Source organism: Pseudonaja textilis, chromosome 2 (assembly GCF_049901715.1).
Source record: "Pseudonaja textilis isolate UNSWEBS1 chromosome 2, rPseTex1.2, whole genome shotgun sequence".
NCBI lineage: Eukaryota > Metazoa > Chordata > Lepidosauria > Squamata > Elapidae > Pseudonaja > Pseudonaja textilis.
In genome coordinates this window covers 256694475-256722399 of record NC_141991.1, presented here as the reverse complement: position 1 = coordinate 256722399, position 27925 = coordinate 256694475, and the positions used below count along the sequence as shown (strand labels likewise).

General features: G+C 54.0%; 1 protein-coding gene across 2 annotated transcripts; it reads left to right on the top strand.

Moving 5' to 3' along the window:
• Positions 1–34: 34 nt before the first annotated feature.
• On the top strand, positions 35–27400 carry VCP (valosin containing protein). Of its 2 annotated transcripts, none has more exons than XM_026720792.2 (17): positions 35–160; positions 7322–7433; positions 8388–8560; positions 10730–10872; positions 13431–13561; positions 16889–17020; positions 17287–17389; positions 18534–18667; positions 20384–20519; positions 21294–21406; positions 22615–22779; positions 22872–22994; positions 23883–24095; positions 24899–25207; positions 25804–25959; positions 26062–26216; positions 26936–27400. In XM_026720792.2, the coding sequence occupies exons 1-17, from the start codon at positions 144–146 to the stop codon at positions 27039–27041; spliced, it is 2421 nt and encodes an 806-aa protein (XP_026576577.1). In that variant the 5' UTR covers positions 35–143; the 3' UTR covers positions 27042–27400. The 2 variants fall into 2 exon arrangements, with proteins under 2 accessions (XP_026576577.1, XP_087783739.1); XM_087927613.1 differs by lacking the exon at positions 35–160 and adding an exon at positions 4623–5014.
• The last annotated feature ends 525 nt before the right edge of the window (positions 27401–27925 follow it).

The window sequence follows — 27925 nt, the reverse complement described above, 5'->3', positions numbered from 1 at the left end:
GCAGAGTGTGGCCTAGCGCGCCGGGCGGAGCGTCACCCCCGATGAGTCGGCGCTGATCGCTGAGGGGAAAAACCCAGTGCGGAGCAGGCAGAGCCGAAGCGACCCTCGCCGCCGCCGCCGCCGCGCCAGTCCACACCGCCGCCATGGCCTCGGGACCCGAGTGAGTGCCCTGCCCCGAGCCCGCCGCCGGGCTCGCTTCCCCCGTTCGACCGGCCGGCCTTCCTCCCCGCGCCGGCAGCAGGAGGACAGCCACGTCCCGGCGGGCGGCGACGTTGGCCCCGCGGCCCTGGTCCCCCCCCGGAGGCCGCGCGGATCCCCCTGGCCGTCCTAGGGAGCGAGGGGGGCGGCGGGGGGGCCCGGCCGGGCGAGGGCGCCGCTCGGCCTTTGTCTGCCGCCCGCGGGGCTCCTCCGGAACGGCTCGGCGGGGCCTGGTGGCCGAGAGACACGCCCCGCCGGGGGGGGAGCGGAGGGGGGGGCGCTGGGGTGGCCCCCCTCCGGCAAAAGGCCTTTGGGGGTCCGCAGGGCTCGGGCGAGGCTGCCTCTCGGCCTGCCGGCCCGGCCCGGGTGGCCTTCGGGAGGCCTCGCCCGCCTGGCGGGGCAGGTTCAGCCTCCCTTAGGAGCCGCGCAGGGCGAACCCCGACCCCCCCCCCGGGTTTATTGTGGGGCCGCTTTGAGTCGGTCGTGTGAACGCGGGAGGCCCTTAAAGGGGATGGACGGAGCCCCGCCGCACCCCGCGGGCTTCCCGGGCGAGGAGAGCCGGGCCTTGTGCCCCAGGCATCCCTCGGACGGCGGCCGGGATCTATGGCGGGGCTTTCTTCCCAGAGGCCCCTGGAGCTCCCTCCCCTTCTCCGCCAAGCCGGGAGCCTCTTGAAGCGGGGAAGCGGAAGGAGTCCGGGTGCCTGTTGGAAAAGGTCCCTCCCCCCCGTCCGAGAAGGGACTTCAACTCCCAGAATCCCACGAGCTGCACCATCACGGCAGGGAGGGGGGGGCGAGGGGGGGCAGGATAGGCTCAGGGCGGCAGGTGAATAGATGAGTGAGCAAGAGGTGGATGAGGCTCCCGGCTTCGCCTTCCCGGCCCCCTCGGGTGTGTGGCTGGCGGGTGTGATTGGGAGGAAGAGAAGATGATGCTCCGCTAGAAACGGGGTTCTGTTTTGCCTCTGCCGACTTAGGGGGTCAGGGGTGCCTTCTTCGGAGCCCTCGGTGCTCTCTCCCTCCCTCCCTCTCTCTGGCCTTTGGGCCACGGAGCTTCCTCGGAGAGCAGCCGGACCCTGAGCTGCTGCCTGCATCCTCTTCTGCTGAAGTGGGTTTTCTTGATTGAATTGGCAGAGGGTGGGAGGTCAAAATGTGGGTGATTAAAGGAAGGTGGTCAGTTGCAAGCTGCTTGGATTCCTGTCCATCTCGGCTTGTGGAAGTTGCTAGAAAAGGACTAGCCAAGCATACAGTGGAACTTGTAAATGCCACATTTGGACAGGTTCTCTTCTATGTAAGGTAAGTGGCATAAGGCATTTGTTAGAAAAGTTGTCTGCTTGTCACCTTGGTAAGCCTAGATCTCTCTCGGTCTTATTTCAGTTTTTAGAAATATTCCTAGCTGCTTAGGTAAATCACTAGTTAAAAAAAAATAGGCAGGAAATCTTTCCCTTTTGTTGCTTTTTAATCTATTGGCAGAATGATTCCTTCTCTTTCTAGATCTCTGAATATTATGTAATAACTACTTTTTTAAAGTAGCTCTGGTCATCTGTGTCTGCATGAGATTAAGACCATTAGATCAGACTAAGGGATGCCCACCTAGCCTGTGGCCAGTAGCCTGTGAAAAGCTGCAGAATTATTTCTGTGACAGGCTGATCAGTTTTCTTTTGAAACAGCTGGGGAAGATGATTCAATATCGGTGGATTTTCATCAGTCAGCATCTGTTACTCATTTCTGTAGTTCTTCTCAGTTGCATCCCGTGGAAGCTGGTAAAGTTCTGAGCCATGGGCCAGAGCAGTGTTTCTCAACCCCTGTACTTTTAAAATGCAGGGACTTCAGTTCTCAGAATTTGGCAGCAAGCATGTTGGGGGATTCATAAAGTTGCCAAAGTTGAAAAACAGAGAGAGTGAGAGAGAGTGAGATGGGCACCAGCTAAGTAATTGAAGTGGAATCCTGACCTGGCTTGATCAGTACAGCTGAGGAGTTGAGGCCTGACTGCTCTGGAGTGAGGGGCTTTCCCTTTGAAAGGCCCCCTTCATCGACCTGGACTCCGACACCCGGTGGCTTCTGGCCGTCTGTGGTGGGCCAGCTCCATCTTGAGAACTGGGCTAAAATGGCCCATGTCTCAATGAGGGCGGGGAATTCTTCACCGAGCTGCTGCTGAAGACGATTCAAAACTAACGTGGAATCACTTGGAGGAGGGAATTTGATAACAGAAGCTGGTCATAGGGCGCATTCCATTATGGACTGGAGCACACAACACATTTACAGCTCTAAATGGTTTGGAATTTGGGCATGTGAAGGCGTTGCCTCCTTCACACATCAGTCTAAATGTGGAGACATATTTCTCAAAACGCTGCTTGTTTTAAAAGTCACCCTTAGGATCTTCAAGAGCAGCCCCATGTAAAGTGAATTGCAGTAGTCCAGCCATTCAGTGATGAGGGGGTGAATGACTACAAAGTTTTCTGAGCCACAGATGGCACACAAGATGTATTTGTGCAAAAACCATCCTGGCCATGACCTCCCATTGCACTATGGCAGGTGCAACCCTCTTAAACTGCCAGCAAACTCCACGGGACGCAGTGTGGCCTCATCTACCGTCAAATCAGGGCAGATGCTGTAGGATTTTGAATCTGCAGCTGCTCCGTCTTACTGTGGTTTGGCCTGTGTCCGATCTTTCCCATCCAGACATTGAATCAGGACTCCTAAATGCATCTCCGGTCCAGGCAGAGTTTATAACAAGGGGGCACCTGTGCATTAGTGGACATACCTTGTTGGATGCCCGCTAATATCTCCAAAGTTTCATTGAGATATTAACGGGTGGGGATTGTGCAATTCCATATTGGAAGTTCCCACAGACCTGGCTCTTTCCCCTCACTGCCTGAAGCCCACTCAGAGGAGAACCCTTGTAAAATGGTGCCTCCCCCTCCAATCCCAGCCAACAGAGCCAGTCCAGAAGGATGGTGTGGTCAGCGGAATCCAGAGGAGGCCCCAAGGTGTCCGTGTCCGTGTCCAGGTCATGGTTGTCTCAAAGGTGCTTTTCCAAAAGACAACTGGGCTTTCTGGGTTTTTTTCCTTAAAAATGTTTCAACTTCAGAACTGAAGGAGCTTCTCAGATGAGAAACCAGACATTTTCAAGGAAAAGAAACTGGAAGGTCCAGTTGCCTTTTGGGAAAGCACCTTTGGGACAAGCTACCAAGACATACTGCAAAAACAAGACTCTTGTATCTATTCTTACCCCACCACAGGTGATCTCCTAGGGTGCCTTTTCTGACATTTTCTGTCTGGTGCCCGTGTCTGAATCCCAGCTGGGTTTAGATCAGACCTTTCAGGATTCCCTGGCTATTGGTCAAGCACCTTGCAAATAGCTTCGCTTAGAAGGGAAGATTGGGTGCAAGCAATAATTGCCTGAAAGAGGTAGGCTGGGGGATGACTTCTGGAGGAGGGAGCACCCCCCCCCCAGGAACTATGCAAATCAGCTTCCTGTGGCCTCCCCTGCAACTTTTACTGGCCAGGTATCCGGTTCATAGGTGGCTGCACTAATAGCTTGGACTGCCCTCTCCAGTTCCTCAGGGTCCCCTGGCTCAAACTGATCTTGGATATCTAGGCAAGATGGATGCCTCCTCCTCTCAGCAATGTACGGCCAGCTATTCTCCAGCTGTGAGCAGAGGCAAGCAATTTGATCCCCCCATACTTCACAGCTGCCCCGTAGCAGGGCTTTTGGTCTTGAGTTTTTAAAGCGGCCAGATAGCCACAGCCAGAGACTTTGCTTCGTCATTCTTACTGCCCTGGTGCAAATTCAGCCTTGAGATCTTATCGGTGGTAGTTTGCGTTCATTCTTAGTTTTAGGCCAGAGGTCTCCAACCCTGGCAACTTTAAGGCTGGGGCACTTAAACTCCAATTCAATTGGCTGGCTGGGAGTTGAAGTCCACCAGTCTTAAAAAGCTGCCAAGATTGAAGACTATTTTATAGCAAAAGCGCTTAGGTTTATATACGGCTTCACAGTGCTTTACCCCCCTCTCTAAAGCTGTTTCCAAAGTCTCATCATATGGCCTCCCAAGAATCCTCATGTTGCTGATCACTCGGAACGGTGAAAGTCCACCTTGAGCCAGTCAGGATCAAACTCCGGGCTGTGTGCAGAATTTGCCTGCAGTGCCGCACTCGGACCCCCACGGCTCCCAGAGCTCCCTGGGTTGGTGGAGAGGGACAGGCCACTTAATCCTATCAGGGGCCACCCTTGGCTGCTTGTGTAGTTGGAAGACTCTCACCACTTTGAAATCGCCCCGTCGGAGCAGGTGCTGCACTGGGGAAGAGCCCAGGCAGGTGTTCTCCTCTGAGCCCGCCCTGACTACCAGTAGGGAGTCAGCCTTAAGCTTTCCCAGCTGTGGGTGGAGACAGGCGGGGAGGAGAAAGGGAGCCTTTCCCAAGCCAACTTTACGCAGTATCACCTCACACCTGACTTTCATTTCTGGTTTCTGTAGAAAATCTTAGCTCTCTCTTTCTCCACGGCTGCCTAAACCCAGATCTGTTTAGAGGCCGGCTTGCTGGCCCAAGCGGAGGGTCTGTGCCCCTGAAACGGCTTGGCTAATCCACACTGTCAGTGCCTCTGTGCCGCCGGGCACTCCAGATGGTCATTTGGCAGAGGAGCTGTAATCTGGCAGAGTGGCATCACGTAAAAAGTCTTGAGAGCCTGCTTCCCAAGTTCCATCACTGTTTTAAAATGGAATAACGTGAAATTAGGGAGGGCAGGTACGGATGGGCGAGGATGGCTCAAGGTCAGTCTCAGCGAGCACCCAGGATCCCGGAGGAGGAAGGGAGCTGTCAGCAGGTACTTAGCGTTATTATGGGTGGGTGGATGGCTCATCCTTGACAAAAGGTAGCTCTTCGCTCACGGTGTTTGTGTTCTCAGAGCCCCGCCATAAATGCCCCAAAGAGTTTTCTGCCTGTGATTTAATAGTGAGCAGGCAACCCAGAGGCTCCGCCTGTGTCAGCTTCCCCTGCCTTGGAGAAAAGCCCAACTCCGGGGTGGGGGGGGCAGCTTTCTTGCCACGTTAGCCGAGAAAGGGCAGGCGGCCCCTTCAGTTGGGCGCTTTCTGCCCCCCCCCTGGGCTCCTGCCTCCTCCTCCTCCTCTCCTCAGGTCGCAGCTGCCCTGGGGGCTCCAGGGACAGTTTTCTGAGCAGCTTCAAGTCAACAACATCCCCCCCAAACCTGAGCTGGTTAGTGCTGTGTCATCAGGGCTTGAATCAGGCCCTGAAACGATGGGGAAATCGAAGTGGCCTCTGGCTAAGTCGGAAAGGGGCTGTATGGATTCTCAGGGAGTCCTTCCTGCGTCTGCTCTCTTCGTTTTATTACCTCCATTTGGCTGAGGTTTTGATGCTGTCAACATCTCTTCCCTTAGACTCCCAAGCAGCCTCGCTTGGCTCAGCTGGCCGGATGGGGGGGCGGGAATTCTGTCCTCAGCATTTCTACCTTCTGACCCCTCCTGGCCCTGGAGACGGGGAGTCTAAAACCATGATGCCCAGTCAGTTTGGATGTGCTCAGTGTCAGGAGCTTTTCGCCCGTCACCTTAGTGGACTGAAATACAGTTTTGCCTCCTGTTTATCCTTATCACTGGTGTTACTAGAAATCAGCTCAGATCGGATATTTCAGAAGAAATAATAGGTTAAGAGTAACGGGCTGTACTGAAGTCTGTCAACTTCTGCTTAAAGATAAAGTAACAAGTGGCGTAAAGAATTTAGTGGGTTTTCATAATATTCTGTTTGTAGCAATGAAAGAGTTGCAAGAGACCCTTTTCAGTAAACCCTTACTCCCCCCCCTCACACACACATACCCCCCACACACACCCGCCCCACCTAATCTCATTGGAGCAGCTAGTGACTGAGGGGCTGCCCTTCCTCCTCTTGGGACCTTCCCTCTGGGCTCCAGCTTGTCTGGGTCTGTAGCCTGTGATCTTAGGGGGGTAGTTAAAGGGGACCTCACAGAAGCCGTTTGAAACTCAGCATCGCGGAATCCGCCGGTGGAGTCAAGGTCCGTGGAGATCCTCGGCCTGAATCACCCAGGTCCTGGGTGTCCCCAAAGGTGCCTTTTTTTCCCTCAAGAGGCAACTGGGCGTTCTGGTTTTCCTTTGAAGACATTTTGCTTCTCATCCAAGGAGCTTTTAGGACGAGAAGTGAAACATTTTCAAAGGAGGGAAAAACCCAGAAAAACTTCCCTTTTGGAAAAAGCACCTTTGGGAAATGCAGGCTGAGTAATGCTTGATGGGGCACGTACCTGACCAGGAGGTCGTAAGGACATGCCCTCCTCAAGCTGCCAGCCTTAAATGGTTTCTGGGTCTTTTTTGTGTGTCTACAGTTGGAGGAAGTGTCCCTGGGTCATTTCTTTTTGTGAGAGAAAAAAGATTGTAGCTGTGTGCAGACTCACGCTCAGGAGTCGACTTGCTAGGGAGCCCTGCACACCAGAGGAGGTAGTGGCACTTTCACTTCCGGAGCAAAGGTCAGCCTGCTATTAGTCACATCCTTTAAGGAGTTTGAAAAGTGCCCACGTAGGCAGATAAAAGCCTCTCTCTCCTTGGTCTGGTGACCCCTGAGCGAAAGGCAAGCAAGGGGAGGCAGGAAGGGCTCCTCCACAGAGACGGGGCGGCTTAAGCGCACCTGAGGGGCCCGTTGGGAATTCTAGGAACGGTTTCTTCCAGTGGTGTCACTTCTTTCTTAACGCTTCCGCGAACCAAGAGGCTTAAAGAAAAGTGCTATCCTTGTTTGAAATTGGCCAGAAATCCCCCATATTGAGAGTCAGATAAAAGTTTGCCGCAAAGGGCTGCTGCTACAAACATTTTTTTTTCCCTTGGAGCAAAATTGCTAGTCATTTTTGCAGTGGATATTAAGTGGTGTAGTAAGCGATTAAGTGGTTTGTGAACACTTTTGATCAATAACCGCTTAGCAGAAACCCAATTGAGCCTTTTAAAATACTTTTAGCCCTTGCGTTGTATTATGTGGTACACGACAGGCTGGTTTTTCAGAGTTTTCAGAGTTTTCAGGTTGGGTAAGAGCAAAAGCAGCGGCCTGTGGATGAAATGGAGCCAGAACGGGGTGTGGTTCTGTTTCCAAAGCCACCAGCAACTCCTTTCTCCGGTTACAGTTCCAAAGCTGATGACTTATCAACTGCGATTCTGAAGCAGAAGAACCGGCCCAATCGGTTAATCGTTGATGAAGCAATCAATGAGGACAACAGTGTGGTGTCACTGTCGCAGGTGTGTGTGTGTGTGTGTGCGCGCTACATAAATAGTAGGGAGCTGTTTGGCAGACGAATGGAAATTTTCCCAGAAGGAAGCGGAGCGGCTTCTTCAGGCTATTCATGGGGGAGGAACTTATTTATAAGCTGCTCTGCTCTCGTCTGACCCTTTTCTTTCTCAACAAAAATTGGGCTCCTCACAATTGATCCACCCAATAGTACCTCCCCCATTTCATAGGGTTACAGTTCTTCCCTGTTGCAGAGGAGGGCAGATGTGTCTCTATGCGATTGTTAAAAAGGACTAAAAAATACGGAATGATCCTTGACCAACTGCTAGTTTTTTCTCCCCAGCGTGGAAAATTTAAGATTCCCACCAGCCTCTCTGGCTGGGCTCCTGGTGTTTCCCATGGCCAAAGTCCTGTTTTACCCAGAATACAACATGGATCCCTGTTTCGAAAGTCTGGCAGGAACAGAATGAATCCCCATCCTATGAAAGTGCTCATCTTTCTTTGGGCGCTTCTATTCAGTTAATACAACTATTCAACTGTATCGGTAGTCCTTGACTTACAACGGTTCATTTAGTGACTCACTTATAAATTTTAGGTTCAATAGTGGTTGTAAGTTGAGGACTACCTTTATTAACCTGTTCAGGAGTCCTTGGGATCACAGATTCCCTAATTGTCACCCAGAATACTCAAAGACGGGCGTAACTCCCACTCCTCTCAAGCAGGGGCCTCCAGCCTTGGCCACGTTAAGACTTGTGGACTTCAACTCCCAGAGGTCAAAGCTGGCTGAGGAATTCTGGGAGTTGAAGTCCACAAGTCTTAACGTGGCCCAGGGTGGAGGCCCCGGCTTGAGAGCAGGCCCTGCCTGTCTGGTGGCCCTAGTTAAGTTGAAGGAACAGCCAGTTTCAAGGGAGCGACGTTCAGTCCCGGGTTCCCCGGTTTTAAGAGGGCTTGTCTTTCCCTGGCAGGCCAAGATGGATGAACTGCAGCTGTTCCGGGGAGACACAGTGCTGCTCAAAGGCAAGAAAAGGCGAGAGGCCGTCTGCATCGTGCTCTCCGACGACTCCTGCTCAGATGAGAAAATCCGCATGAACCGGGTGGTTCGCAACAACCTGCGGGTGCGGCTTGGAGACGTCATCAGGTGAGGGGCCCAGACCCGGATATTGGGAGGGTTTCAAGTAGGGGACTCAGAGTCAAGACCCAAGGGCTGGATCCGGCCCACGGGGGCTGCCCTGCGGACAGCAAAGGGCTGCGGTGCCTCTGCCAGCGAAAGCGGAGCCTCCGGGGGGTGGAGGTGGGGTTGCACGTGGCTCCCCTGGGCTCCGTTTTGGCTGGCAGTGGGCTAGCCAAACAGAATAAAAACAGAATAAAAAAGGAGAAATCTTTCCCCCTTGGCATTTGAGGAAGGGAAAGAAAAAGATGGGGGGAGAGAGAGCAAGGAAGGAAAAATAAGGAAAGAGGGGAAGGAAGAAGAAAGAGGGGAAGGAAGGAGGTTATAATGGGGGAGAGTGAGGGTCTGAGGGAAGTCCTGCCTTAGCACTTGGCCACCACAGGTGCCCCCGACACGAGTGGTGTGGAGGTGGCCAGGGCTCCCCCGCCCCCAGATTGTCAAAGACAGCCCTGATGCAGCCCTCCATGAAAGGGAGTTTGACACCCCTGGCTTAACGGGGTTTCTGAAGCCGACGGACACAAAGGCGTCTGCTGGGGCTTTAGTCTCCTTCAGTAGCAGCCGGACTTTGCAAAACGTGCCCCTTGCTTGCAAATCCGTCTGTTCCTCGTGGCTCTGCTCTAATGGGATGTTCAGAGAAGTTCCTGCTTTTAGGGAAAAGATCGCAAAGATGCACCGCGAGGTCGCCAGGAATCGATAGATTATATTTTTACCCTGCAAAGTTATTGAACCGATGAGCAGCTGAAAGCTAATATTTTGCTCACTCGCGTTCTTTCCAACGGCCGAATTTCCCTCCCAGCCCCCACCCCCCTCTCTCTCACGGATAGCCTCCACATCTGCGGTGGAAGAACTTAGCGCAGGGCGTCTCAGCCTTGGCCACTGTGGACCCCCACATCACAGCTGCCTGGGGAATTCTGGGAGTTGGAAGTCCACACCGTTTAAAGTGGCCAAGAAGCCCTGGCTTAGCGGATTATGACCTGCACCGAGAGAGAGAGCGGTTGGGTCCCTAGAATGACACGCTCCCCTCTGCTCCAGGAGCGGCACTGGCTGCCGGATTGTTCCAGGATGCAAGTCAAGATGCCGGTTTTAACCTTTAAGGCCCCCAACGCAAATACACAGCGCAGTCTATCCGAGTCTCTCCCCAATCACAGCCCCCCCACCCCATCAGGCTGAGTAGGAGAGAACTGCTGCTGCTGCTGCTGCTGCTAAGGGGTTCTGTCTGGTGGGGCCCAGCCTTTCCTGCTGTGCCCCCCCCCCCACAGGCTCTCGGGCACATCCTCCCCCTCCCCGGGATGAGGCTGGCCCCTCTTAGCCTTTGGGAAGGGTTTTCCGGCTGCCCTGGGGAGCCTGCACGGGGGGTTGCCCTCTGCTGAGGTGGACGTTCTCCTCCTGCAGCCTTGCTTTGACAGGCAGTCCTCGACTTACAACCACAATTGAGCCCCCAATTTTTGCTGCGGAGTGAAACGGTTAAGTGAATTTTGCCCCATTTCGCGTTTTTTTTTCATTCCGCAGTTAAGCGAATCACTGCAGTTGTTAAGTTATTGACATGGTCCTTAAGTGGAATCTGGCCTCCCCATTGACTGGGTTTGTGGGAAGGTCGCAAAAGGGAACCACCTGACCAGGGATGCAGCAGCCGTCATAAATAGGAGTCAGTGGCCAAGCATCAAGTGACCACGGGGGATGCTGCAATGGTCGTAAGCGTGAAAACTGGTCAGGAGTCCCTTTTTTCTGTGCCATTGTAACTTTGAACGGTCACTAAATGAACTGTTGTAGGTCGAGGACTACCTGAATTTTTAAAGATTTTTTTAAAAAACATACCTGTGACATTGTTTTTAAGTGCTAGTTGTAGGCTGCCTGGAGTCCCATCCAGGGAGGCGGGTCAGCCACATATTTATTTATGTATTGAAGAAGTGAAAGGAGGCTGCTGCTTCAGGAGAGGGAGGGAGGGGGAGGGAGGAAGGAAAGGAAGGAAGGAAGGGAGGGAGGGAGGGAGGAAGGAAGGAAGAGAGAGAGAGATGGCTCCCTCCTGGGAGGCTCAGCAGAGGGGCCACCGAGTGCTGGGAAGGGGGAGGGTTTTTCATTGAGGCTGGTAGGAACTAGCCCACAGCCGGGAATAAACGGGGGGCCCTTCTCCCTTTCCAGCATCCAGCCTTGTCCGGATGTGAAGTACGGCAAGCGCATCCACGTGCTGCCCATCGATGACACCGTGGAAGGGATCACTGGGAACCTCTTTGAGGTCTACCTCAAGCCATACTTCCTGGAGGCCTACAGGCCCATCAGAAAAGGTAACTGCCTGAGCCGCCGGCTGCGGAGGAAAGGACCCTGGCGCCCAGCCGTGGGTCTTCGTTCGTTCGGGACGTCGCTTCTACCCTGAAGGGAGGCTCTGGCAGGCTCCTGCTGCCTGTCCTGCAGGGTGGGGGGGCTGCAGGGGGGCTGGGTGAGCCTTTGACCCCCCTGGGGGTGGCTGAGCCCCCAAGTCCAGCATCCCTCACCCCTGGCCGCCTCCCGTTGCCTTTTTTTTCAGCCGTGGCTTTCCTGCCCCTGCTCTGCAATATCCAGAGGGGAAGCGTTAACCACACCTCCCTTGGGTCCTCTTAAAATCAGGGATTATGGGGTTTGTGGTCCAAAGGGTGTGTGCTATTGAAAGCTCGATCAGGTCAGGAAAGGGTTTTATTTGCAAGGGTTCCTCTCTGGCTGGGTTTGGATCCGACTCTCACCATTGTGTTTTGGGAGTGTCGGTAAGATTTCTTTCCCCTGTTGCTGGTGAGTTTCTTTAAGGTTACAGTGCCTGAGTACCACCTCTGTGATTCCTTCTACTACCAGTAGTAGTCACTGGTCTCTTTCCAACAGTCGAGGAGAGCTAAAAGATGCATGCATAGTTTCTGTTACACCTCCAAGTCAACAGCATCTCAAGTATAGAAGAAGACCCCCCTCTACGCAGCATCCTAACCCCGTAACCTGCCAACCTAGCAGTTCAAAAGCCTGCAATTGCAAGTAGGTAATCAATAGGGGCCGCTCAGGTGGGAAGGCAACAGCGTTCTGTGTGCCTTGCCCTGCAGCCATGCTGGCCACGTGACCACGGAAGCCTCTTCGGATAATACTGGCTCCCTCGGCTAGAAAAGAGAGGCGAGTACCGTTCCCCTAAGAGTTGGACACGCCTGGAGATGGGAAACCTTCCCCTCTGACACAGCGACAAGCCTGCAGTTCTGAGCGGGGGGCTCCTGGCAGCAGGAGGAGGCGAGCCGCCTTCCGGGTCTCGCAGGTTGAAGTGCCGGAAGAGCCAGTGGCCTAGCAGAGCACGCTCCTCAGCTGGCAGGCCACGCGTGTCCGTCTGCCTTGCTTGAGAGCTGGTCATTCTGCCCCAGAGGGACGTTCTCTCCATATTATTCTGAAAAGCTCAACCATTTGAAGGATTGCAAAATGAGGGGACTTTAGGTGCATTATCCCCAATTTGGAAAAATCCATTGTTAAAAAAAAAAGAAAGCAATTGAATGGATTGTGCTTATGAGCACGGAGTTCTGTTTACTTTTATCCCTGAAGGAAGCTCCAGACTAAACGCAGGCCAGCAAAATCTTCCTTCCTTCCCATTTGCGGTCTTGGTTAATGGCTCTTCCTCCATACCGGGGTTTTCTTGCTCAATGGTTGTATTTGAAAGGCTTTGATTACTCACCAGGCACTATGTAAGTGCCAGTAAAGACCAAGGTACTGGCTTCTTCAGTGGTGCCAGTCTAATGTGCCCCTTGGATTGGGATACCTGAGCTTCCTCAGGGACAACTGGATGACTGTGACAGCCTCTGAGAACGCTTCTTTTTAAAACGTTCTTATTGATTTTTCCATTAGCTACAAATTAAGATAAAAAATACAAAATTTGTGAATACAATTTAAACACTTCATGCAAGATTATATGTAAAAAGATTAAATAAAGCAGGCTAATGATTAAAATAAATGTGAAAAATGAACTGGAAAGAAAAGGGAAACAAAAATAGAATTAGTTTACTTTTCCATGATACAGGAATCACAGTTACTGTATACCTTTACGTGACATTACGACGTCTCCAATTATTACATCTCCAAATTCAATCTAGATCCGATGGGTTCATGCTGTCTGATATGCTCCCTCTGTTGATAAAGGTCCAGTTCACAGAGATGAATTGGATCTTTCCCGTTCCCTCAGACTCCAGGTCTGAGGAAATAATTTCATAATATGTTAACATGCTTCCTTCAAGAACCTCCTAAAAATATCAGGGGTTTTCAATTCAGTTGTATAGAACGTGAAGGATGTGTGTTTGTGTTTCGTTTTTATAGCGATAATGTACATTGAAGATGGCATTTAATGTTGTTGTACGAGGTGCAATGACAATAAAGTATAGTAAACTTAAAAAAAGGTGCCTACGAATCCAAACAAACCATAGATCAGCCTTCCACTTTCTTGACTATCTAACAGGGAAGCATTTTTTCAACTTCCGTCGGGCAATCCAGTAAACCTGAAAAACAAATATAGCTGGTGCTGCCTAAATCTTTTCTAATATATGATACTCTTCATTCTTAGCCTTGCTTGTTTTCCACACTTATGATATCGTACCATTATTAATGCTGGTTTGTTTTGCTTCTATAAAAACCTTTCCCAGTGCATTCTGAGTTGTCAAAATTTCAGAGGCTGCTATGGTAACCAGACTAAACAATATAGTAGATGATATTATTATATGTTTCACAGGTAAATTGTATTGCCAGATCTTGCAAAACTCTAAACATATCAGTACTAATTAATGGATTGGTGACAAGTTTACTTGTTTCAGGGGCGGCTGTAGTGTGTGGGCTCTCATGAATGTGCTAATGCTTTCAGGGGACATTTTCCTGGTGCGTGGAGGCATGCGCGCAGTGGAATTCAAGGTGGTGGAGACGGACCCCAGCCCCTACTGCATAGTCGCTCCAGATACGGTGATTCACTGTGAGGGAGAACCTATCAAGCGAGAGGTGAGTTCAGCAGAGAGACCCGGCAGGACTGCCAGAGGGGACCGATAGCCCCCTTCGGTACCGAGAGAGGGGGGAGCTTCTGTGGAGGGATCTTTGTAGATATATCCCCCCTGTTGAGGTAATTCCCCGTTAGGAGAATGAGCGCATACAGGGAGACGTATGTGAGAGTAGTGTTTGAATAACACACATATAGCACACAAGATACACTGTACAGTAAATGTAGGTTTTTACTTCCAGAAACGTTAAGCAAAGTCCAAACAAGCAGTCCAAAGTCATTCACAGGTAAATCAGTCAGTTTTTACAATCCAGGGATAATTCAGTAACAAAGTCCAGTGTCAAAAACAGTTCAGTATCAGACTTACATCAAATCCAGAAAATATCAGTCAGTTAGGAAAAATGGAGGAACAGCAATACTTTCCAACAGAAGGAAACAGAGATACAATCTCTTCTGAGACTCAGACTAAGACAACCCAGGTTTCTGGCTCCATCTTATGGCCATTTGAGAAACCACACCTAATTACAGTTTTGCATTTTCTTAAAGGTAGAGTTTTAAAATGTCTATCCTGGTTTATATATTTCTAACCCAAATAGCTGTTAGGTGACTCATATTCCTAACACCCCCCACCCCCAGCCTTTCTGGAGGGGGCTTTGGTCAATTGTTCCTCTGAAGAATGAGGGAACCAACCCGGAACTAAGGAGGAATTTCCTGACAGTGAGAACCATTAACCAGTGGAACGACTGGCCTCCATCCCGGGAGGCTTTGAACCATTTGTCTGAAAGGGTAGAGGGTTTCCTGCTTGAGCAGGGGGCTGGACTAGAAGACCTCCAAGGTCCCCTTCCATCTCTGGCATTCTCTTAATACCAGTGCATATCGAGAAGGCTGCTTTGGTGGGTACTGTCCAAACAACAGCTCACCCGGAAGTAAGTTGGGAGTCAGAAGTATAGTTGCAAATAGACCTGCACGAACTTTGGTACTAAGCCTCATAAAGATGATTTAGATTTGGCTTCGTGCCGATCCGGCCGTTGTGAGTTTGTAAACTGTGCTTTTTGAATATAAGAGTGTAAGAGCCACACTGCTAGCTCAAGCAAGGATAATTTAGCTTTTGGGTTTTGTTTCTTTTTCCCCCGTGTTGGAACATTGGAGGCCTCAGAGGTGCCCACAGGCAGGACCCCGAGACACACATCCCCCCCCCTTCTGTGGTTGCTCCCCTGTGCCTGGGGTTTGGAGAAAGGTCCCCCAATCTGGAGATGGTGCCGAGTCTTCAGAATTGAAAGCCCCGTTTGGAGCCCTCAGTTTTATGACGAGCCCTGCTGGCTAGAATGCAGTATTGCAGGTTAACTCTGCCACAGCCTGGTGTTTGATCCTGTGGGGGCTCAAGGTTGACTCCGCCTTCCAGCCTTCCCAGGTTGATCAAATGAGGAGACCCAAATTGTTGGGGGCAGGATGCTGACTCTGCAAAACCACTCCGGGAGGGCTGTAAAGCATGTTGAAGCGGTGTACAAGTCTACGTGCTGCGCTGGTGCTATGATCCCCTTTTAAAGCCACTGCCGCATGCTACAAGGTGGTTACAACAGATTTCACAGGTTAATAAGGGTGCACCGTCTGAAGGAGTGGCTCTCTTTTGGCCTTTCAGCCAGCTCCATTGGCTGACCCACCCCCATGGGGCTGTCCCCGTTCATCTCCTCCATACCATCCATAACGTTCTATCCAGTATCGCCATCATGTCTTGCCGGTCTCCTTTTTCCAAGCAATGACGTGGCAAACAGCCAGTGGTAGCACCCAGCTACCCTTGGAAGAGCTAACGCTGGGGGCTGCTTAGCAGTCTCTCTCTCTCTCTCTCTTGCCCCACTTCCCTTGGAACCAGGATTTGCCCTCTGGCTGCCCCGAAGCTGGAAGTAACATGGGGCTTCCTAGGCTAATAGCCATCCGTAGACGTGTCTTCCATGAAAGCAACCAACCCTTTTTTAAAGCTGTTAGACTGAATGACCAGTCTCACCTCACGGTCTTTATTTTCCTGGGTGAAGAGTCCGTCACACCGTGTGGGAAGCATTCAGTACATGGCAGCGCCTGGAATCCTATTGCATTTTCCACTGGACTCTTGAGCCACTTTAGAGAGGTCTTTCCGATTCCCTTCACAATCATGCTCAGTTTTGACCCCCTGAAAAGGTCAGTAAATGGCCGTTTCTGAACCTTCTGCGTTTTTAAGCAACCAGCCCACCCAACATAGTTTAAGCAACCAGCCCACCCAACATAGTTACACTGATCCCAAGATTGTTAAGCTTTCCCAACAACGTTTGATGGGGAACTTTGCCAGAGCTGTTGTAGGAAAATGTGCCCTTAAATTAGGAACCAGACAATTGGCAATAACACAACAAAGGATTTTTTATTGGATAAACAACCACAAGTGGTCTTCGACTTATGACAACGGTTTTGTAGATGGATTTCTGTCATAAGTCATGGTGCTTGTAAGCTGATTTTACGACATTTTTATGACAGTCATTAAGCAAATCGTATAACACATTAAGCAAATCCAGCTTCCCTGATGGGCACTTTTTGCCCTAAAAGATCACCTGACCGCAAGAGGCTGAAACCAGTGGCGAGTCGGTTGCCCAAGCCCTTGAATTGTGATTCCATGACTGCAGGGCTCGTGCAACTGTCGTGAGTGTGAATGCAGGTCGTGAGTTGGTTTCTCCAAGGCTGACTTAACTTTGACCCATTAAACAAATGGTCATAAGTCGAGAACTAACTGCACAGGGATCAGTGGATTCCTCATCCAAGAAACACAGGAAATGCTCAGGGTTACAAGGGTTACAAGAATCGGATTCATTCAAATCAGTGAAAATTAGAACAGTCTTAAACGACAGAAATGTGGGATGTGATAACCTGACCCTGGGCTACCTCGACATGCCATTGTTCTGGATCAGGGGTGTCAAACTTACGGCAGCATCACGTGACGTATCACGACTTTTCCCTCCTTTTGCTAAACGGGGCGTGGGTGTGGCCAGCGCATGAGACCTCCAGCCCATAGGCTGTGAGATAGACACCCCTGTTCCAGAGAGATCCCAGGCTCGCCCTTCCTACCGATCACTGGCCTCTCGATGGTCCCTCTATGACCTGTGGGCTTTGGCAAGGCCCCTGCCTGAGGGATTCTGGGAGTTGAAGTCCAGAGGTCGCCAAGGGCCCATCGTGTCCCCGCCCCCGCCTGAGGAGGGCCGCCTGGGTCTAAAGCAGGCGCGACTAAATTCCTCCTGGCTGGTGAGATGCAAAGGAGACGATCCCGTTGCTTTTCCCTGACAGTCCTTCCCCTCTGTGTTTATTGCCTCCAGGATGAAGAGGAATCCCTGAACGAAGTGGGTTATGACGACATCGGAGGCTGCCGAAAGCAGCTGGCTCAGATCAAGGAAATGGTGGAGCTCCCTCTTCGACACCCGGCTCTCTTCAAGGCAATTGGGGTGAAGGTGAGGCTCTGCTCTGGCCCCGAAGGCTGAGCTGCCCTGAGGCAGGCGCTCTCCCCCTCCCCTACGGCCAGCCGCTCCTTCGCTTGAAGACATTCAGGATCGGGGGTGGGTGGGGGGAACTGTGTGAGGCCCCACCCCCACCCCGTGCAATACCTTCTTCAAGCTTAAGCTTGAAGTCAGGCGTGTCCAGCCTCAGCCACTTAAAGACCCCGTGGACTCCCAGGAGCCTTTCGGCCCTTGGTCGTCACGTGTCTCTGTCCCTCCAGCCTCCCCGTGGGATCCTCCTGTACGGGCCGCCTGGCACCGGGAAGACCTTGATCGCCAGAGCTGTGGCTAACGAGACCGGAGCATTTTTCTTCCTGATCAATGGTGAGTAGCCTTGCCTGGGCCTTCTCGGCCTGCAGGCCTTGGGTGGCTGAAAGAAAAGGCCGTGTTGCCACCCCTGGCAGGTATGGGGCCTTCAACACGCAGTCCCTTGATTCCTCTGGTTGCCATTACAAAGGTTGGCTCGTTAGTAACCCCAAGCAAAATTAAAGCTAATCGTGCGATTAAAAACTAAGCAAGGCGGTGAGAGATGGAAAGGAAGAGTTTAGAAACACAGCAGGAAACTCAGTGTAGAACACAATGGCCTTTTTAAGTGACGAGATCCGAATTGTCCTCTCTGTCCTCCTGGGCGTTTCATCCCGGAGTTTGAAAGAGACGCTCTCGTGCAGTCGCCTTTGAAGCCGGGGTCCTTGGAAACCTCCAGGTGCCTCAGGGAAGCGGAGGGAAGGGCCTAGGCCTCACAGTGCAGCCAGAAAGAAGCAGGCTCCTCCCCCTTCCCCATTATTATTATTTTTTTTGGGGGGGGTGGGGATGTTAAGGTACATCTCTATCCGGGCTGAACTGGAAGGGCTTTGTGGCTGGAAGGCACGGCCCCTTGGCTGGGACAGGGAGCCCCTGACTCACAGCCGTTCGTTGAGTCAACGTTCAGTGTTTTAGAAAAAGTGGCTTAGGACCGTTTCTGCACACTTACAAATGCTGCAGCCTCCCTTCCCCCCCGGTCACGTGATCAGAATTCAGGCACTTGGCAGCTGGTTCATACTTATGACGGTCACAGTGTCTCAGGGTCACACGATCACCTTTTGCAACCTTCTGATAGGCGAAGTTGGGGAGAGCCATTGCAACAACCGTGTTACTAACCCAACAAGTGCGGTGATTCACTAAACAGGTGATGAGAAATGGCATAAAAGGGGGGAAAACTCACTGAACAACTGTCTGGCCTAGCCACAGACATTTTGGGCTCTATTGTCATAAGTTGAGGACTATCTCTAGTGTTAAGCTCTCCGAAGCAGGGGAGAGGATTTAAACCAAAACAAAGCTAGATTTCATTTGGCGTCCACTTCTGTTGAATTTGCATGAAATATGCCACAGGACAGGATGGCCGTCCAGCCTTCCGCAGGGTCCGATTTTGGCCACGGGCATTGGGGGCCCCGGGACCTCAGGCTGTGCCCCTCTCCCTGCGTCTCCACAGGTCCCGAGATCATGAGCAAGTTGGCAGGAGAGTCGGAGAGCAACCTGCGCAAGGCCTTCGAGGAAGCCGAGAAGAACGCGCCGGCCATCATCTTCATTGACGAGCTGGATGCCATTGCTCCAAAGAGGGAGAAGGTGGGAAGGGGGGAAGGGGGCAGCACTGCTGGGGGGAAGAGCCCCAAGCCCCCCCCAGGGGAAGGCAGGGAAGGGACTCGGCCGTAAGGCCGGCTGAAGAACCGTTTCCCAAACAGGTGGTTTCTCTTTCCTGAGTTTGCCTGAGGTCAGTCCGGAAAACCTCTCCAACCCCCCCCCAAACCCCACCCCCCCCCCGCTCATCTTCTGCCTGTTGTAATGGGATCCCTCAAACGTCCAGCTGTCCCTGAGGGTCACGTGATCACCACCTGGGCCCTTGACAGCCAGCCCACATGGCGGTTGCAGCTGTCACAGGATCGACGTTTGTGATAGCAAAAGCCCTTAGACTTATAGACCGCTTTACGGGCCCCTCTGAGCACCTTGCAGTGTCAGCCTCCCCCTCCCCCCTCCCCAAAACAACCCGGGTCCTCGTTTTAGCTCAGAAGGATGGAAGGCTGAGTCAACCTCGAGCCCCATCAGGATCAGCCTCCTGGCAGTGGGCAGAGTTGGCCTCCAATGCTGCGTCCTAAGCCTTGTGGCCCCACCGCTCAGTGGCCAGTAACCTGGTCGTCTGGCTCCTGGAAGCGAAGGCGTTGGGGAGGCTGGCCAAGACAAGTTCTCTGGGAGGTGGCTTGCCCTTTCCCCTGCCCCTGGGCAGCTGCCCCCAGCCCTGCCCTGCCCTGCCCGCATCCATCGTGCCTCGCTGGCCTCCCACCCACCACCCTCTGCCTAGCAACAGCCACTTCCCTGCCTTCTTTAGCCACAGCCATGGGGAACTGCCCTTGCCAAGCGATAACGGTCACCTGCCCTTGTGCTTGACAGCTTGATCGCTTAGCAAGGGATCTTCAATTACTGTCACTAAGTGGGGAATTAACCTGTACCTGTATTTGCCAGTGAGCCACACCTATGGCTTGATTTACCCCAGCGCGCCCAGGGTGTTTGTTTATCCACTTAAGTGTTTCCTCTTCTGATCTGCCTCCATTGACAGCATAGCAAGCAAGCCAGGTATAAGGAAAGGACAACACTGAGAAAATGGGAAAGGCCGGGGAGTTAGCGTCCTGGAACAGGTGGGCTTGGAGCGGGCGGGTGGGGGCTCCTTGTGCCTCGGAGGGCGGGGCCTTTGAAAGTGGGATTTTCCTGGAATTGTTGCCTTGTAACTCGGCATTCAGGATGTTTAGATGTTTGTTCTTTGGATTAACCCATTTCCAGTCTAAACTGCCAAAGGAGGAAGTCTCTAATTTTGTGAACTAAAATTGCCTTTGATCCCGTCTCTCTCTCTCTCGCCGTAACCTTAGGGGCTGGTTTCTTGGTTTTTATTTATTATTTCCCCATATTTACTTTAGCAATAGCAATAGCCCTTAGACTTCTATACAGCTTGGCAGTGCTTTCCGGCCCTCTCTAAGCGGCTTACAGAGTCAGCCTCTTTGCCCCCAACAATCTGGGTCCTCGTTTGACCCACCTCGGAAGGAGGGAAGGCCGGGTCAACCCTCAGCCCGGTGAGACTCGAATTGCCAAATCGCAGGCAGCCAGCAGGCAGCAGAAGGAGCCTGTAGTACCGCATTCTAACCACTGCGTCAGCAGGCTCTTTATTTTAAAATAAAGTACTTTAATCTGCTTTTAAGCCTTCCTTCCGGTGTTCTCTTTGGGGGTCCCTTCCTTGAGGCCGAGCTCTTCCCTTCCCTTCCCTGCCTGACTCTCTCTTGACTGGTTTCTCCGCAGACCCACGGGGAAGTTGAACGGCGCATCGTGTCCCAGTTGCTGACCCTCATGGATGGCCTCAAGCAGCGAGCCCACGTCATTGTCATGGCTGCCACCAACAGACCGAACAGCATCGATCCAGCCCTCCGGCGGTTCGGTAACTGAGCTTGCTCCCTTCAGGAGGGGGGGGCGGGCTGCCCGTTGGGAGATGCGGGCGAGCGACACGGGTGCGGCTGACGGCCTGCCAAGTGTCCTCTTGCCACAGCCGGGCCGCGGAGCACCGCTGTGCCAGCAGTCAAAAGCCCCGGGGAACTTTCAGGCTTCCGGTGCTTACAGACCGGTGGACTCTGCGGTTGGGTTCATTCCCTTAAAATGAAATAATACTCGGCTGATACCAGTTGCGGTTCTGTTTGTCCCGTGTACTTTTTCACGTTTATAAGGGCAAATCTGCTTGCATGAATAAGCACATTGCAGTCATTATACGGTGTAGAATCTTCTGCTAAATGCAGATGGGCCAGAAGAGAAATTGTGGCTTTGAACACTCGCTTGTTCCTTGTTTCAACTGCAAACTGGGGATTGCGGGGTGGGTGGGGGGACAGGACTCCCCCACTCCAGAATATGCTTCTTGGTTGTTGCCAGTGGTGCTTGAGAAAATGCCTGGGCTCGCTACGCGCCCCCCACCACCACCACCACCGCCCCGCATTTGGGAGCAAGCCATGGTTCATACTTGGTGGCTCTTCTGAGCTGGAAGGAGGGCAGTTGGAGGGTCTCCCTGATGGACCCCTTTCCGTGGGTTCCTTGGGAAAAGATGGGTGTGAAGCTGCCCCCCCAACCCCCCCCAGCCTGAGCCCCGCCGGCTCTTGGGTGCTGCGGAGGGTTAGGGTCTGCCTCAGGAGACGGAACGGTGAGGGCTGCTCTTGGTCCACTGCAGGCCGCTTTGACCGGGAGGTGGACATCGGCATCCCTGACGCTACTGGCCGCCTGGAGATCTTGCAGATCCACACCAAGAACATGAAGTTGGCCGATGATGTTGATCTGGAGCAGGTGGGTTTGGTTGGTTCTCTAAAATCATAATTATGAGATGTAATATAAACTTAGTAGTCAAGTTATGATGACAGAGATAAAACAAATGTGAGGTGGGTATCTTCCTTCCTTCCTTCCTTCCTTCCTTCCTTTCTTTCTTTCTTTCTTTCTTTCTTTCTTTCTTTCTTTCTTTCTTTCTTTCTTTCTTTCTTTCTTTCTTTCTTTTCTTCTTTTCTTTCTTTCTTTCTTTCTTTCTTTCTTTCTTTCTTTCTTTCTTTCTTTCTTTCTTTCTTTCTTTCTTTCTTTCTTTCTCTCTCTCTCTCTCTCTCTCTCTCTCTCTCTCTCTCTCTCTCTCTCTCTCTCTCATGGCAGGAATCACGCCTGCCACTTCTCTGATACTCCTTCCTCCTTATATTTTCCCCACCACAACAACCCTGTGAGGTGGGCTGTGCTGATGAGAGCGACTGGCCAAGTCACCCAGGCAGCTTCAGGCGCTGCTCGGGCTCCGCTTCTCTCAGAGCGACGTGAAAGGAGGAGACTGCCACATGCACGGCGGTTGCTACTGATGCCAAAAGCGATGGTTGCTTATTTAAATCCCCTTCTCCCCCCAGCCCCCCTTGGGAGCTTTAGATCCCGTGCTGGCACCCTTGCTCTGTGTTGGTGGAGGACTTCCTCGGGGTCACAAGGACGGAGGGCGCCTTTTATTTTAGCCTGGGAATAGTTTGGGCTGCGCCTGGAGGCTCTTCAGGGAGGAGGGAGGGGCCGTCTCCACCAGAAGGAGAAGGGCCGGCCCGATGAGCCCCCCTTTCTCTCTCCTGCCCCAAGACCCACAGACCTGCCCCCACTTGGGTGGGAAAGCTGCGCTAAGGGCGGGAACTGGCCTAGGCAACCTGAAGGAAGCGGCCAGAAGGGGGATCCCCAGGCCCGTGGAGTCGGAGCACCCTCAGAACTGGGTCACGGCTGGCATTTTACACGGGGGATTTCTCTCTCTCTCTCAAAGCCCCTTCTCCAAACAGGGCTAAATCCAGGGGGTTCCCTGGCCCAAAACCAGAGACTGACTCCAGCCGCCTGCCTGGGTAGCCCGGGCTCAGGGAGGACCCAGCGGGCCTGGGCATCCCTGTGGTCTCCACCTCCTCCCCCTCCTGGTGGTGGTGGGGGCAGAGGCCGGACTGCCCTTTCTCGGAGCAGGGGCAGATCCTTACTCGTGCCCCCCCCCCCTCTGCTTCAAGGTGGCCAACGAGACCCACGGCCACGTGGGGGCTGACCTGGCTGCGCTGTGCTCCGAGGCGGCCCTGCAGGCCATCCGGAAGAAGATGGACCTGATCGACCTGGAAGACGAGACCATCGATGCTGAAGTGATGAACTCCCTGGCTGTGACCATGGACGACTTCCGGGTAAGGCGGCCGAGGGCGCGTCTCTCCCCTGCCTCCCTCCGGGGGAACGGCCTCGGTCGAACTTAGCACCCCCCCCCCTCTCTCTCCCCCAGTGGGCCCTGAGCCAGAGCAACCCCTCCGCCCTGCGCGAGACCGTGGTGGAAGTGCCCCAGGTGACCTGGCAAGACATCGGGGGCCTGGAAGACGTCAAGCGGGAACTCCAGGAGCTGGTTCAGGTGAGGCTGCGGGGGGCCCGGGGGCTGCAGGGGGCATGGCCGGCTTCCCTCTCCCGGCTGTTCTCTGTTTAAAAACGGAGGCTAAGTCTGTGTGTCGAATGGTCCTGTTTCCAGGGCCTGTGCAATCTTTGTATACATGTAAGGTTCCCCTGTTTGGTGATTTATGCTGACCTTATAAGGCCCCCCCAACTGCATCACTTGGTGATATACCCGAAAAAGCAGTTAAGAACCCAAATGTTTTGAAGAAGAGCAAAAAATAAAAGTCAATTATACACACACAGGACCCACTCACTCACTCTGACCCAAAGCCCGGGGGTGGGTGGGTGGGGAGCCAGGGTTCAGAGCCCTTTGGAACACAGCCAGGCCCTGTGAGGGGAGCTTTTAGGTGGGCCAAAAAGCAGCCATCAAGCTTGTTTTAACAGCATTTGGGGGCAGCAGTAACCAAATTCCAGAAGAGTAAATTAATGCGTTTAGCTGCAGAATTGCTTTGATGCTTGCACCTTCATCATAATACGGTTTACCTTCTGCTTCACCTTTAAATTACCTGCCTCCAGTGCGTTTGTTGTAAACATGAGTTGGGGACAATTGCAAGCGGATTCGGCTAAGCATGGCTGCAACCTTAGCAGAAGTGAGATCTCCCCACTGGTGGGAGGGAGGAGAAAGGTTGCTTAGCCTCCAGGGTCCCCTCCCATGAGAGGGATGGCCGTGTCCATTTGACGGTGAAATGAACGATAGCTGGGAACTAGTTGCAGCCTTCTTCCTGCCCCTGGTCTGACCTGGTTCGTCCTCTCTGAAGTGGCAGCCGATGGGGGCAGGTTTTGTGCCCAGGTCGTTCTCTTTCTCCTGGTTTTCTCTTTGGAGCTGACGTTGAGTGCCTTCCTTTTCCAGTACCCCGTGGAGCATCCGGATAAATTCCTCAAGTTTGGCATGACCCCATCTAAAGGGGTCCTCTTTTATGGGCCCCCTGGCTGCGGAAAGACCCTGCTAGCCAAAGCCATTGCCAATGAATGCCAGGCCAATTTCATCTCCATCAAGGGCCCAGAGCTGCTCACCATGTGGTTTGGAGAGTCGGAGGCCAACGTGCGCGAGATCTTCGATAAGGTGAGTCTCCGCTTTCTCTCCTCCACCCCCTCCGCTCACCTGGAGGCCTAGGTGGGAGGCTTGGCGTTACGACCCAGGTTGCCCAGGCAGAGGGGAGCTTCGATAAGAGTCCTTTATTGCCCTGTTAGCTGCCCCAACAGGTGGCCCTGCAACAGCCAGCACGACTCTGCCCCACGCTTCCCTGCAAAGGCAGCCCACCCTCTGTCCCACAAGCACGAGCCAGTGAACAGCCACGCCCAACTTGCAAAGGCAGGGAGGGAGTCCCGAGAGAAGGGGCAGGGCCCACGGGGCCCACAGGGCGCAGGCAGAAACAAGAGTCCAGGGCTGCGTCTTTGGTTAAGCTGGGGTGGGGGAGAGGGGGGCTGTTCCTGGCAAAGGACTTTCTCCTTAAGTCAGCCCAGGAATTAGGCCTCTGCCGCCCCTCCCAAATCCTCGGGAGTTCTGGGAACCGTTGACCTCATTGTAAAGAGCTCTAGCTTTGTTTTGGGACACTGAAGAGCCCAGGGTCCCGTCTGTGTGGCTGCAGTGCTGCCTCTCCGGGCATCACAGCCGATCTGAAGAATGGGGGGCTGTGTCGGAGGGAATCTGGAAATCCTGAAACTGGGCAGCAGTTTCCAAGCCCTGCAGGCTTTAGGGGTACGAGTGCAAGGACTGGCACAATAGGCAGAGCCCAGTTCCGGGACCCTTTTGAGGTTGCGGGCCCTGAACGCTCCCCGTGAGGGACTGCAGTGGGCCAGGAGCCCTTGAGGGCTGAGGCAGCCTCTGGCGCCTGGGCAACTGACGCGCTGCCTGCCCCTCGCCAGGCCCGCCAAGCCGCTCCCTGCGTGCTGTTCTTCGATGAGCTGGATTCCATTGCGAAGGCCCGAGGCGGGAACATTGGCGATGGTGGTGGTGCCGCCGACCGGGTGATCAACCAGATCCTCACGGAGATGGATGGCATGTCGACCAAGAAGAACGTCTTCATCATTGGCGCGACCAACCGGCCAGACATCATTGATCCGGCCATCCTGCGCCCTGGGCGCCTGGACCAGCTCATCTACATTCCTCTGCCGGATGAGAAGTCCCGCGTGGCCATCCTCAAGGCCAACCTGCGGAAGTCGCCCGTCGCCAAGGCAAGTTGGCATCAGAGGGCGTGTGTGTGAGAGGGAGGGAGGGAGGGAAGGCTGCCACTCCTGTCTGTCTGGCCTAATTTCAGAGCCGGGTTGGTTTCCGTCCCTGTTCAGGGGAACAGGACAATCCTTTGAGAATCCAGAAGGTGCTTTCTGGGTTTTCCTTCCCTGAGCTTAAGCCCAGCGTGGACCCCGGGGGCAGCTGGGGGTTAGGGGCCGTCGGCAAAGAGGAACCCAGGAGCCCCTTTCAAGGCAAACTCTCTGGAGGGACTCCTGGGGGGCAGCCAGCTGGCCAGAGGGGGCTCAGGGGAAGGAGGGGGTGCCCGAGGCCCTGGCAACTCCCTGGGAAGAGCCGGAGAGTCGAGCCAGGCCCAGCAGTGCTGGGAGGCTTTCGCCCCCCCGCAGGGCTCCCCGCTTTGGAGAAGAGGCAGTTCAAGCGTGTTCCGGGTCTCCCACAGGGGCAGCTATTCCTGCTTCTGTCTCCCCTTCTGCTTCCCCCGAGTTGGGTGGCTTGTTTGTGAGGCGGGTGGGCGAAAGGCAGCTGCCAGCAGGGGACTGGAGGGGCAAACGCGAGACGGGGCGTTTTCCTTGCTCCTCAGGACGTGGATCTGGAGTTCCTGGCCAAAATGACCAATGGCTTCTCGGGAGCTGACCTCACGGAGATTTGCCAGCGGGCGTGCAAGCTGGCCATCCGCGAGTCGATCGAGAGCGAGATCAGGCGGGAGCGGGAGAGGCAGACCAACCCCTCGGCCATGGTGAGCAGTGGGCGGGCGGGCGAGGGGTGGGCGGGCGGGCGGGCGGGTGGGGGAGGCCTGACCTCCAGCTGTGCTGACAGACCCACCCTTGCTCTGCTTCAGGAGGTGGAAGAGGACGACCCGGTCCCCGAGATCCGCCGGGATCACTTCGAGGAAGCCATGCGCTTTGCCCGCCGGTCAGTCAGCGACAATGACATCCGCAAATACGAGATGTTTGCACAGACTCTGCAGCAGAGCCGTGGCTTTGGCAGCTTCAGGTACGCTGCCCGTGTGCCCTTTGCCCCCCCCGGCCCCTCCTTTCAGCACCCTCACTTGGCAGGTAATAACGGGGAGGGCTGCTCTTGGTGGATGGCGGAGCCGGGAGCCTCTGCTTCCTTCCTCACCTGGGCGCCCGTGACTCCCCGAGCCAGTCAGGTGAGGCTCCCTTCTGGCAAGGGGCCTGCAGAGCCACGTTTCCCTGGCGCATTCTCCCTGCGGCTCCCTCCCCCGGTTTTTACTACAAGGGTTGAGTGGCGGTAGCTGGTTTCCTGACCAAACCCTCCTGGGGGTGGGGGGGTGGGGGGCTGAGCCTTGCTCGTCCCAGTCCCGCCTGGGTCTCTTGGCCTCTTGCCACCTCCCAGCGTCTTTCCATACCTCCGACTGCACCTGGAGACGCCCCTGAGGCTCCTTGTGGTCTGGGCAGGAGGAGGGGGGGGGGTTGTAGCAAAGCGAGAACAGCTAAGCTGGAAGGGAGGAACGGAAAGAGACGCCCGAAAGGCCGTTCCCGCATCGGCTGCCTCCCCTGAGGGAGGAGATTCTGCCCCCTAGTGGGGTGGGGTGGGGTCCCCTTGTGGCTTTCCAGCCGGGTTGGCACCCGGCTTCCGTTAACTCCAAGCCCCGGCGCAGGAGTTGTGGCTCCCCAGCCCCCTCCTGCGGCCCCATTGCTCTTCTGGCCCCTCACCTGCTCCCCCCCCCCCTGCTGTGCTTCTCCTGGCAGATTCCCATCAGGTAACCAGGGGGGCGCTGGACCCAGCCAGGGCACCGGAGGCAGCGGCGGAGGCAACGTTTACAGTGAAGACAACGATGACGATCTCTATGGTTAAGCTGCGGCCAGAGTGGACCAAACTCCAGAACAGGCCACGTTGTACAGGGCAGTCCTAACGGCCAGTGGACTCCTGGCTTCTCCATTCCTCGGTCAGACTCATGTAGCTGCGTCTCAGGCTCCCTCCGCTGAGCCTGCTGTCCATGTAAGGCGGTGGTGGGTTGCCTGGTTTGGTTGGGAGGTAGGCAAGCAGTGGTGGAGGAGGAGGAGGAGGAGGAGGAGGAGGGAATTGACTTCTGGGGAACTTTCTGTTCTAGTTTTATGGCAGAATCAGCAGCTTTAGCAACGGGTACAACAATAGCCTGTAAAAAAATTAATAAAACCCCACAAAAATAATAAAAAAATGTCCCATAACTTCAAGCTGGCCTGAGTTTGCCTTTGTTCCCAGTTCAGCTCGTTCCGCGTTTCTCGCCTCCCTGGGGAAGATGGAAAGTGGGGAGGGGGCTCAGGGGCCTCCCATGGCCTCCTAGTGGCGCCTTCCACAGAGGAAATGGGGGCGGGGGGGGCTTTTGCTCCAAGCCCCCTCCCCGAGGAGAAGCCTTCCTCTGCTGGGCCAGCCGCCTCTTCCTCCTGCCGGAGCGTCTCAGCCCTCCAGGTCAAGGTTGCCCCAAAGGCGCCTTCCCAAAAGGCAGCTGGACTTTCTTGGGGGGTTTTTCCCCCTGGAGAACATTTGGCTTCCCAGCCAGAGTTGCAGAAACTTCTGTTATTTCTTTTGAAGACATTTCGCTCCTCAGGCAAGAACTTTCCTCTCCTTGGATGGGGAGTGAAACGCCTTCGAGGAAGACAACCAGACACAATCCAGCTGCCCCCCTTAGGGGTCCCTGCTGCTTGGGGATTTCTGTGAAGCTCGGGGGCCCCCTCGGGTCTCCTCCTTTCGCTGTGGAC

Coding starts and splice junctions, on each gene's coding strand:
- VCP (XM_026720792.2), top strand. Junction 10,873..13,430: donor CTACAGGCCCATCAGAAAAG/GTAACTGCCTGA, acceptor TAATGCTTTCAG/GGGACATTTTCCTGGTGCGT. Junction 22,995..23,882: donor AACTCCAGGAGCTGGTTCAG/GTGAGGCTGCGG, acceptor TTCCTTTTCCAG/TACCCCGTGGAGCATCCGGA.